The 12,234-nt window shown below is 46.8% G+C and overlaps 2 protein-coding genes across 2 annotated transcripts in view; one reads left to right on the forward strand and one right to left on the reverse strand.

The window, feature by feature from the left end:
* Nucleotides 1-1,892: 1,892 nt before the first annotated feature.
* Nucleotides 1,893-12,234, forward strand: part of SFXN1 (sideroflexin 1) — a 35,538-nt gene continuing 25,196 nt past the window's right edge. The window contains exon 1 of the mRNA XM_042880790.1: nt 1,893-2,024. The gene's annotated coding sequence lies outside the window, so the exon portion shown is untranslated. The remainder of the gene's footprint in view (nt 2,025-12,234) is intronic.
* DRD1 (dopamine receptor D1) lies at nt 3,314-8,679 on the reverse strand. Its single transcript, XM_042880787.1, has 3 exons — nt 8,639-8,679; nt 6,983-7,811; nt 3,314-6,426 (listed from the first exon to the last, which is right to left on the reverse strand). The coding sequence occupies exon 3, from the start codon at nt 6,273-6,275 to the stop codon at nt 4,920-4,922; it is 1,356 nt and encodes a 451-aa protein (XP_042736721.1). The 5' UTR covers nt 6,276-6,426; nt 6,983-7,811; nt 8,639-8,679; the 3' UTR covers nt 3,314-4,919.

The following is a 12,234-nucleotide window of genomic DNA, read 5'->3' on the forward strand; positions in this document are numbered from 1 at the left end:
CTCACCTGCAATGAACAGGGACACCTACAGCTCGGTCAGGTGCTGAGAGCCTCATCCAGCCTGGTTACTGCCACCTGAGGAGGGAAAGCATGACAGACTCAAACTAAGGGAGCCCTTTGCAAGAAATGAGGCCCAAAGAAAGGAAACCCTCACCTCAGAGCCCAGAAATAGCTTCTCCAGAATGACAGAAACCCTACCAGCTGGGGGAAGAGAGAAACTTCTCCTCAGCCATCCCAAGCCAGCCCTTGGCTGCTGCCAGCCCCCAGGGTTTCCCTGGTGATCTCTTCCTGTGTTTAATTCTGAGCACAGCCAGCCAATGGGGGTGGGAAGGAATCACCAGTCATTTTGCAAAAGAAAGTGACTGAAATATTCAACGCTCCATTGATTGCTGCCTGTGGCATGCGGAGCGTTCCCCTTGTTGTCCCGCTGCAAAGCAGCAGCAATGGGGCTCTGCAGGGCCCCTTGCCCACCCCTACACCACTCCTGTCCTGGGCTACACCCTGCAGGAGGGTGGGAATCCGGCCCCAATGGCATTTCTCCCCCCAGATGGCAATCTTGATAACTACTGTTTATGTTCTATTTGCTGAAGCATGACTGCACCGGGACAGGTGGGGTGGAGACAAGGAATGGAGCTGCTAGGGGGGTGAAAAGTGTTTCTTATTTCAGATCAAATCACATCCTACAGTTTATCCCGATCTGGAAGGGAAAATGAGGCAGAACAGACAACTTGTATAGAGTGCTGTGGAAGGAGGAAGAAGGAATTTGCTGAAAAGCAGCAGGAGGCTCCAGCAGGCAGGAAGGAAAGCGCTGCAGCCTGGATACAGAAAGCTGCTCTTCTGAACTCAGGTCAGTGAAAAACCCAGGTTTAAATTGCTGAAGTTTCAAGGTTTTTGGGAGCACATCTGCGTCTGCATCCCGCCGTTTGCAGAGAGGTGCTTTTACCACTGCTATGTGCTTCTCAGGCTGCCTTTTGCTACGTTACATCCCCTCAAGCAAGAAATAGGGATGAAAGTTTTTGCGTGACATTTTTCTCAGCAGAATTCATCCTCTTATTGTGGAAAACTTTTTTACATGAGCAAAATCATAGAATCACAGAAGGCTTTGTGTTGGAGGGAACCTCACAGCCCCCCAACCCCAATCAAAGCCCTGGGCTGGTTGCCCCCCACCAGATCAGGCTGCCCAGGGCCCATTCAGCCTGGTGCAATACATTAATTTAGAATACCTTTCACTGAGCAGTTTCAAAGCCCAAAAGCGATTTCATTTGTGTGGGGTGAGATCTCTTTTAATCCAGCGGGTTTAAAGGGAAATTGCTGACTTGACAGATACAAGAAATCTGATGGAAACCTGGGACACCCCACACAGTGTGCTTTCATCTTTTGAGAGTTACGGGATCATGTTTGGAACAGAACAGCTATGGAATGGCACTGTTCTTATTCTTCAAGTTACAGTTGCTGTGTGGCCACATAAGTGACATCACCGAGAACATGTTGTACTGTCATTATGCTAAAAACCAAAGTATTACTGGAAAGAGCTGCCTGGCGAGATTTGAAGCAGTTGTTTGAGATTGCAATCAGATTTGGGTGCTTCTGAAAATCATTCATTTGAAATAATCCAGGACCGTCTCCCAGTAACTATGTTATTAAAGCTGTTCATCAGCAAAGGCATTTACTCTCCCATCTCCTATCTTTTGTACAGTTTGTGAAGTCAGAGACCCAAATTAGCATAACACACTTGCCAAGGGACGGGAGAAATGTATTCAGATTTAATCTAGTGATTCTGGCTCACTCATACTAACAGCTCCTTCACCAAGGCCATGGGGTTAACCATTAACCTCTTCTATCTACAAACAGAAAAATACCTTCAGTCACGAGGAAATGGTGCAGAAGGGAAGGTTACACCGGTTCCAAGCAGCAGGTTACAGCTGTGGGACAGTTAACAGCTGAGGGTTAGGGCACACATAAAAAGGGTGGCAGCAGGTTGGTCCTTCTTGCTGGTCCTGGCCCTGATCGCCGACTCTGCAGCAGGTAGGAGGCACTGCTGGGTGCAGCAAGGGGAGTCCTGGGGGAGGGTGTGGGGATGGACTTTCTTCTAGCAAAGCATTACAGAGCCAAAGGAGGGTGGCAGGAGGGCTCTGGCAGGAGTGCGAGGAAAGGAGGTGACAGGTAAAGGGACCTGAAAAGGAGCAGGAAAAGAGGGGTATGATGATAAATGAAGATCCAAACGTATTATTGGTAGTGTAAAATGTATGCAGGAGAAAGGAGTTGGAAGCAAATATTGTTCAGATAGAGGGACAGAAAGCAATAGTGCAGAAGAGTCCATCCTACCTGGCCCATAGTACTGAGGGGAATAAGAATGTTCCCCACAGATCTGTCCCTCCGCTCCAGCCTCAGGCAGGGAGGTGCTGGGATGGCCCCTGCTTAAATCACAGAACATACATCAGCCCTGAACCAGCTGGAACGAAGCCAGCATCTTGCTTTACATGCTCTTCTTAAATCATGTTTCTGCACCAGGGAGGGGCATGACTGCAGCCCCTGCACCCACTCCAATCCCAGCTGCATCATGTTGGTAATGCAGAAGCAACCACAGTTTTTTTCATGTAAGTTTGGGGTTTTTTTCTTCATTTCAAAATGAACCTGCTGACAAAGCTGAAAGCAAAGTGCCAGGCTGCTGTTAACAAACTGATGCTTCTGTCCTTTGGCTGAGCCCCACCAGCACATCACTCCTAAACAACTCATTTTTGATCCAAAACAACACCGGTGGTGGGATTCTATCAAGTGGCTCAGAAAGAAAAAATAATTCAAAAAGCAACAATAAGAGTGAGTTATAAACAGAGTCCCCCAGTCTATTAAACCAAGGCAAATTGACCAAAGTAAGAGTCACCAATAAATCTGCCATTGCACACTTCACCTGGTCACATTCAAGCAGGATGTCGTTGTTTCAGACCCCAGCTGAGAGAAGGACTGGAAGCTCCCACAGCACTGAGGACTTTCTCCTGCTTCTAATAAGAATTCCCATCTACCTCCCTGGTGTGATCCCAAATGAGGGCAAACAGAAAAGCAGAAGCCATCCCCGCCTTTAACATGATCGATACAACTGCATGTATTTAACAAACGCCATGTAGATTGCTTTATTTGACCCTCTCTTCACAAAATAATTTTATTATATGTATGAAAGCAGCTTACAGGCAATCAAGTTATGAAAACATTCACGATACATAAATACACAGACCTGATGCAGGATGTATATAGTTCATTAGACTTTGAGATTTTTCCTCTCAGTTCTCTTTTCCTGACAACATTTTTGTTTTGTTTTGTGTTTTGTTTTTTTTTTATATATATATATTATGAAAAGTTTCTCCAAAGGGTATCTGTGCCATTCAGAAAGCAGAGCTCTGTCCTGGAGTGCTGCTGAATGTTGACTCCCAGTGTTCCTGTTGCTAATGTTCACTGCTCACTTGGGGCATTACAGAGGGAAAGCAGCAGGGAAGGGCCACGGCAGTTTTTGAATTAAACACAGGCATCTTCGTTTTTGAGCTCACGGGGCATTTTTGAGGTGAGGGCTGCAGTTCCATCCATAGTTAGAAAAGTCTTAATTCAAATCAGTAATGAGGCACTATTCCTTATTTGAAGGGACTACTGATGTGGGAATTACTAAAAGGCAACATCCTCCTGGCCTCCAAAGTAAAGCACTGCATACCCTCTTGAACTCAGACTGAGAGCAGACAGACAGCATGATCCCAGTGGTGCTGCCAGAAATAATACAGATGACAACAAGGTTTGGCATGTTTACTACCATGAAACCAATTGTGTTTGTTTGGAAAAGATATCCAAGACTTGGAATAAGAAAAGTCTGAGAAAGCTGTTTATCTTACATTAATACGAAACGTTATGTACTATGAATTGTTACCTAAGTAGCTTTTCTTCTCAAATTGGATTCTCCTTAAGGTTGTAGCCGTACTTAAGGTCTGTACAGATCCACAAACTTGACATTCTAGCAAAGTCTCTGTAACATGAAACTTTTTTAAAAATAAATAGCAGCAATTTCTTGTTATTTGTAAAAGGGAAGAGAATTCACAACTCAGTCAACGCTGATCCTATCTTTTGAAAGAAATCCCACTTGAAAACCAAAGCCTGTGGAATGGAGCTCGTTTCCTTACATCAGTTCTGTTGATTCCTTGGTCTCTCGCTAAGCTTCTCAGCCTTCTTCCATCCCTCACAGCTCATCGGGGCTTTCACAAAGTGCTGACTGGTTGTCTGGCCACAATGCAGTAATGACACTCCAAAAATATCCCATCATTTAGACATCTTAAATAACATAAATAAAGCTAGATCTGTAATAACATATGAAAAATATCAATTTAAAACAATAAATAAATAAAACCAGTACCAACGTGTCAACTCCCAAAGCTTTAAAAATAACCATTCTCACTATAAGGCTCAATTATTTTTTCAGAAATAATTTTAAGAAGGCCTCTACCTCCCTTTACAATCCCTCAGCCTTTAATTAGGACCTGTTAACACCCACTATCACAAGACACAGCAATCCTTTATATTCTAGTAAACATGAATCTTTAAATACTTAACATTTATCTTCTGCCTCACTTCAAGCAAGAAATTGGCCTCTCTGGGTGCAGAGGAGAAGCAGTATTGTTTTATCACTGCACTGTATCCAAACCTGTGTATATTCCTCAGTATGAATAGCACGGTTTAACATTCATCTTTCTAACCAATTTTCAGTACTTTGTTGCTGTTTAGTGTTTTAAATATTAAATTTAATGCCAGGAAAATCCATTCAGGGCTTTATGTAGACGTGTACTTCTCCCTAGAGCTTAGTTTCATACAAAAAACCGTATCTTTTTTTTTGTTGTTAAAGATTATCACATTGTACACTATTATGTTTTGCTGGGTACACCTTCCTGTTCAGGTTTTATGCTGCCCATTTTGTGTAATGGGATTGATCTTTTCCAAAGAAACGTCAGCTTCATAATCCAAAATACCCGACAGTGCTGGAGACATTTTGTCCAAGGTCTTAGATAGTTCACCTTCTTCTTCCTTTTTTAGAGGTTCTTCTTCCGGACAGATGATTGCATGTGGGATCAGATAAACCAGATTCGACTCTTTGGGGCTGGAGCCTTTGGGCTCATGTTGGCTTGAAAAAACAACTGCTCCGTTGTTGTTAATGCTAACAGTCTCTATAGCATTGCCGGACGTGGGGCAGAGCCTGTAGCATCCTAGCAGGGTGGAAAATGCCTTGCGGAAATCAGCATTGAAGGCATAAATGATGGGGTTTAGGGAAGAATTAGCCCATCCAAACCAAATAAAAACATCAAAGGTGGTGGAGTTAATGCAGAAAGCTTCTGCTCCCTTGGACGGTTGGGTGGGCTCGCAGAAGGGAATCATGCAGTTCAACACGAAAAATGGCAACCAGCAGCACACAAACACCCCCATGATCACCGACAAAGTCTTTAGAACCTTTGTTTCCCTCTTGAAGGACATTTTGAAGTTGCTCTCAGGTTGCTGACAGTCCATGCTGCTTCTGTTGCCACTTGTGTTCTGGCAGTTCTTGGCATGCACTGCTGCTCTCTCCAAAGCTGAAATTCGTCGTATTTGCTTCTGAGCAATCCGGTATATCCTTGTGTAGGTTACTATCATGATGGCCACAGGTATATAGAAGCTAATTAGAGAAGAGGAGATGGCATACATCCTGTTTAGGCTAGAATCACAGTTGTCCGTGCTTATACCTTCTAAACTGGCATTCAGGTCCAAAAAGCTCGTGGTTGTAGCCTTGTGCCAGTTGAGCTGCACAGGGATGAAGGAAATCAACACAGACAAAGTCCACGCCACACTGATCATGATGAAGGCTGCCTTGGGGGTCATTTTCCTCTCGTACCTGAATGGGCTGGAGATGGCCCAGTATCTGTCCACACTAATGACACAGAGGTTTAAGATGGAGGCTGTTGAGCACATAATATCAAAGGCCACCCAGATGTTGCAAAATGAACCAAAAGGCCAGAAACCAGCGATCTCTGACACAGCTTTCCAAGGCATGACCAAAACCGCCACCAAGAGGTCTGACACGGCCAAGGAGATGACAAAGAAGTTGGTCACTTTGGACCTGAGGTGGCGAAACCTAATGACAGCTGCGCAGACCAGCGTGTTTCCCAGCAGCGTGGAGAGGATCAGCAACGAGAGGAAGCAGCCCGTGAGGATCCGAAAGGAAGAGTCCCTTTCCACAAGCAACCCTTCCCCATCCATAGTGGTGTCGTTCCAAGTCATAGTTTCTCCTGAGGGAAAATCACATCATGATTTTCATGACGACATCAGCTCCTTTCCTTACAGATAGCAGACACGAGATGTCCGAACAGACCAAAGGCTCTTGGTTACGGTCCCCTCAAGCCCAGATGGACTTCATCCACTCTGAATCTCCCTGAACGACATTGAAAGTTCTATGAGCAGGAACTGAAAATGCACAAATACAGTCACCTCCACAGAGGGGTTTTTAAGCAATCCCTTCAAGAACACAGTGCACCACCCCAGCATGAAGCAGCTTAATTCAGACAGCTCACCTGCAAATGTTCTGCTGCTGTCCTCTGCGAATATACCCCACAGACAGGAAAGCAATCACTTTTTCATGCTTGCATATTCCCACTTAAATAGACTATTGATCGAGTGTTTCCAGCGTCCATTGCACTAGCCCTTCATATTTACTGATGCGTGCTGTATGAGGTGCTTTTCCTCTGCTTTGGTTCCCTAAATGTCTCACTGATTAAATACCCCACCTTTCCTCCTCAGCACACTCCTTTACAAAATCCACCAGTTCTCTGCTTCTGGGCAGCATCAGCGAGCAATTCTTCACTTTGTTTCAAGTTTTACACTTCCAGAGACAAAGGAAACAAGCATACAGCAGGTGTGTTTTAAAGGTTTTCAGTAAGAAGTAGCTCAGATTATTTAGTTTTATTGAAACGAGAAATTCTGGCTCCTACCTTTCAGCTTCGTTTCTGTTTGCTCTGGGATGCAGGGCCGCCTCTTCTCCTCATTTAGGTTTGGAATTGCATAGCAAATCTTACAAACAAACCCAGCATTGTATCAGGTGCAGGCATGTGTTGTTCCCTGAAAGTGTCAATCGGCAAAGGATGAGCTGCAAAAGTTTAGTCCCCAGGAGTTAGTCCTGCAGCCAGCAGTGGAGCAGCGTTGGTGGGCAGTGTGTGACAGACCTCATCAGTGTGTGCCCAGCTACCTCCATCCCATGGACCCCATAGATTGCTTTGCAAACTTTGTTGGCTGGCTCGGTCCCGGTGGCGCTTTGTACATCCCATCAGAGGGAATCATCCCAGGCAAAAGGCACAGTATTCCCAGCACCAGCAAGAGCCAAGTCGCAGTTGTTTCTTTCTTTCTTCTGTCGTTCTCTGAAGGGTGAAAAAAGGGAGAGAGGAGGAGGAAGGACCTGAGTGAGCTCCCCTCTGCACGAAGGCGGTGGTGCCAAGAGTGCTTCCTCTTCCAGCAGGGACGAGTGGCTTTAGTGCTTCTCTGCCAGGTTATAGCTCTCCATGGCAGCACGGGATAATCTCACCTCCTCCTCAGAGGGGCTGCGCTCCGGCCGTCGGAGCAGCCGGCTCTAGCATGATTTTCCCTTTAATAACAATGCAGGCGGAGCAGCTCTTCACGCTCTCCCGGGCCACGCATCTCCGGTGCCGGGGGCTTTTCCTCCGTTCGCCCGGGAGGGCGGCCCCGGCGCCACAGACTTCCTCCTGCCGGGGGCAGGGCTCGGCAGCATCGCCCCTGAGAGAGCTCTGTCCGTCCGGCGTCTCCTTCCTAAAGGATTAAGACAAGAGGAAGACAGGGTGAAGGCACGCAGAGGGCACAGAGCAGCCCCCCTTCTCCTGCTTTCACATCGTCGCTCGGACGCAGCTTTCCTTGGGCCGCTTCTCCCCGATTTTTCCTCTTTCTCGGGGAATAAGCAGGACGCTGAGCAAAGCTGGGCTGCGGGCGTTGAGCGCACACGGGATCACTTTGCCCCGCCGAGCTGCGGGACGCTGCGCGATGCCTCGGCGCTGCGAGCCAGCCGAGCCCCATTCATTGACGAGTGAAGTAAGTACCGGCACCCAACTTATGGCTGGGCGATGCTCGCAGCGGTGCAGACGGCGGGCTGCAGCCCGAGGCTCCCCAGACGAGCACCGATAGCCCGGCGAGCACCGACAGCCCGGGGCGTACTCGGCACCCGGCAAAGCAGGGTACTCACCGGAGCGGGATGCTCGGGTCGGCCCGGGGTGACGGCGATCGGCAGCCGGGGCAGCGCTCCGCTCCGCTCCCCGTCGCCCCCCCCCCCCCCCCCCCCGCTCGGCTCCGCGCCACCTTCCCGCCGCCCCGCGCCCCCGCGGCTCCCGGCGCAGCCGCGGCCACTGGGCTCCCTCTCCTGGGCGGCCGCGGCCCCGCGCCCCCCTTCGGAGCGGAGCGCACGGCAGCCCCAGGGGCGCGGGGCAGGGATGCTCCTGTTGTCCCGCCCCGCCGCTTCCCCCGGACGGCTCGGCCGGTTCGGCGGGGAGAGGACCGGCAGGAACCTCAGGGAGCGGCTCCGAGAAACGGGTCTTTGAGATCACCGCTGAAGAGGTTCAGAGAAAATCCACGAGCAAACTTCAAACCTGGATCTCTGTAGCAGACGGAGGGCATCGCTGTCCCTACATATCGCCTCAAGGGCGGTTTCCCCAGGCCGTTCCGGTGCCTGAGGAGCCAGGTCCTGACCGATGTCCCAGAGCAGGAGTGGGGACAGCAGAGCCGCGGCTCTGGAGCTGCCGACAGCCCCGGAGCTGCACCTCCTGACGGCAGATGTCAGCTCTGGGCAGATCCCCTTCTGTCTGCGAGAGAAAACTCCTCGCAGAGGAGTTCACCTGCCCGCAAAAATGTGTCGTTTCAGCTCGTGTTTTCTTCTTTACAAAAATCACTCCGGTTCAGCAGTAAGGACTGAAAAGCAGAGCGGTTACATCTCGAGCCCTTTCGTTCTACAGAAGGGATTTTTCTGTCTTACCTGAGCCACGAGAGCCAACGAAAGCAGATGAACACAATGATTTGCAAGTTGCTACCTTTGTGTCATAACCTCACCTCAAACAAATGTATCAGAAAATGAAGATAAACATCACGGGGTGGGGGGGTTGAAACCCCCGAGAAGAACAAATAAGTTCACTAAGTTGTCAGGATGCATTTCCTGGGTTTCAGCATTACTGAAGTTGTTTATATGCCAGCTATAATTTTTCATAATGTCAGTTAGTGTGGATACAGTGCTAGACTAACCCTGACTAGCTAACTAAGATGCTTGCCTTCCCTTCCCCTCTCTTTCTCTCATTTTTAATTCCTTCTCAGCAGGTCTCATCCCTCCTTCTTATGAACCTGTTCTTTAATCATCGTTCATCCCCAGAGGAGGATGAAAAAGACAAAAAGTGAATTCTTTGTTTTTCAGTAATAGCAATGCCTAATGAAAGCCATTCTGAGCTTTCCTTTTATAATTTTGAGGGCTTTTTTTTCTCCTTTTCTCCTCAAAGCACAGCACAGGTGAGATTTACTGCATGTACTTATCTTCTGAAAATGCAGACTGCTGCTTTGGAGCAGGGACGAGGGGAACATCGCCTTCATAAGAAGACACTGAGAACATTCTCACATTATCCATTCATTTAATTCAATATTCATTCCAGCAGCCAGTCTTTCTCATATCTCATCCCTAATTTCATGTGATCATTTTGTGGATGAAATTCAGGTCTGGCTCAGCTGAGGCCATCACAGCGCAGCCCCTTAAACCGCTCTGCAGGTTACAAACCCTCCCCTTTCAAACAGGGCACCCTGCTGTGCTCATTTGCCACTTCAGCTAATTTGTGAGCTTTTAAAACTTTCATGGCTTAATAGTCATACCCCGGTGAGGCACAAAAGTGAGATCCATTAAACCCTTATTGCTGTTCAGGTAAATGTAGCGGTGGGATCAGGCAGCCAGTTGGCACAGCTCTGGGAGCCATTTCTGCAAAGGATGGGTTGGATTTGCTTTTTGCTGCTCTCCAGCTGATGTGCCCTCATACAGCACTGAAGGATCAGCTCACGTCCAGATCACAGCTTGCCCAAAGCTGCCAGCAATGGGACAGTGGTGCAGGTGTGTGAGACCCAGAAATACACAGAAAATTGGTTTAATTTTCCCTATGCCACCACATGTAACAGCTGCTTGATTTTGTTTAATGCTTTTCAACCACTGCTGAAATCAAAGCAATACCCAGGAAAGGAAATCTCGTGTGTCTCTGCTACCACCCTACAAAACATCCGTAGCTCCTCTGAGAATCTTTTTGGAGAAACGCCCACTGGGTTGGCATGAAGATTTGAAAATACACATAGAGTAGCACCTTGATCCAAATGATCTTAATCCAAACAGTAATTAGCTGCTAGAAGACTGAGCCAGAGCTGAACAAAATCCAAAGCTTGCATTCAGAGATAAGCGTGCTTTAATCTATCAAACAGCACACACACAAAAGCTGGGGAAAGGCAGCTTGATTTACAAAATAATATTACAGTCTGTGAATGCAAACTGTACTCATGTCACTCTGAGGATGACTTCTTGAGTCTGCATGCACGGGATGTATTAAACATCAAAACAGCTGAGGTGGGTTAGCAGAAATAATGTCTGAAAGAGCTGTCAAGTTTCTAAATAACTGGTTATACTAATAAACCAAGATAACTTTAGCCTCAATTTAACCTTCTCGGAAAAATCAAGAGATTCTGGAAATGGAGCAGCAGCTCTGAACTCTCTTAGGAGATCAGCGAAGCACGTGGCTGATTTGGTAATGTCATGGTTGGGCATTCCATGGGAAAAGCACAGCAGTGAGTACGAAACACAGGGGAAAGATGAGAAGCAGAAAATAGAAAAACCAACCCACACATCAGGGTCTCGAGCTCCTTCTTGTATGATGAAGACCCATCAGGAGGGAGAAAGAGTCAGTGAGAGAAGGGATTTCTTGTCCCCCAACACTGATAACAAGGCCTAAATATTCACTACTGTGTGGATTTATTTTATTTATTTATTTATTTATTTATTTTGGAATACCATAATGTGTAAAAGAAGAGGAACAATGTTCCATCTCCACGTGTCCTGAGCAGTCAGTCCAGGCTCTGTTCACACATCCCCTTCCCACGTCACCAATCCTTCCTTACATTTCTAGTGTAAAACCCAAACCAAAGCTGGCTGGTTTCAGCTGCAGCCTCTGAGATTTTACAAGCTCTTTTTGGACTGAAGAGGAAGACAGAAATGAAAGGCAAATATCCACCCTGGGGACAGGGCAGGAGCTGAACAACCCCATTCCCCACCAGCAGGATCCCTCCACAGCTGATTGCTGAGGTATGAAACAGCAACAAAAACCAGCACGTCAACCCAAAAATATGGACTGTCCCCTCTCCACTGATGTATGCTTTATTTGCACATGCACCGTTTTTTTTATAGTGTATGGCTTGCATTTTTTCTTTCACTCTGTGGACAGGCAGAAAAATTGAATATATGAATCAAAAGAGAAGTCACGGCAAAAATGACAGCGCTTTTAATGTCAAAGATGGCTTTGACATATTAATTCGTACCTCAGAAATGAAATAAAGCCAGCGCTACGGAATGATTCATTAGAATGAAATCAACCTGAGAAATAATGAATTCCGAGTGGATAAATAAAAAGAGTACAAATGGATATATTAGCAGCAAAACTCTTCACAGCTGAGTGTTACAGTGATTTTTAGCAGCAGTGGATCAAGCTACAGATAATATAATTTTCTTAGCAGATGGCTTGGTAGGTGGCACTCGACTCCTAAGCTGCAGATTTACTCCTGAGCTGCGTGCCAGCCAGCAGCACTAAATGGATCCTTCTCCCATATTCTAGCATAGCCCCTGAATGGTGGCTGGAGAAGTGCTCCTCTTCCATCAGAGGACTTTTGTTCTTTCTGATGCAGAACGTGTGATGATGAAAAGTGGTGTTGGCAATAACCTAAGCCCAGTGCCTCTAATGGTTAGCAGAGTAGGTAAGAAAAGTCAGACTATTACCCTACAGCTGATGATGTATATATAAGTGCACATTACTGCACATCCAGTACGGTCATGTTCTACAGCCCTTCTATAGGCAGGCTACAAAAATCCTTGAATTAATGAGAATTAAAGGAAATATGAAAAATAAAAAATAAGAAATGGAATGGAATGGAATGGAATGGAATGGAATGGAATGGAATGGAA

Source organism: Lagopus leucura, unplaced genomic scaffold, assembly GCF_019238085.1.
Source record: "Lagopus leucura isolate 7727_CA_CO unplaced genomic scaffold, USGS_WTPT01 Super-Scaffold_100027, whole genome shotgun sequence".
NCBI classification, from domain to species: Eukaryota; Metazoa; Chordata; class Aves; order Galliformes; family Phasianidae; genus Lagopus; species Lagopus leucura.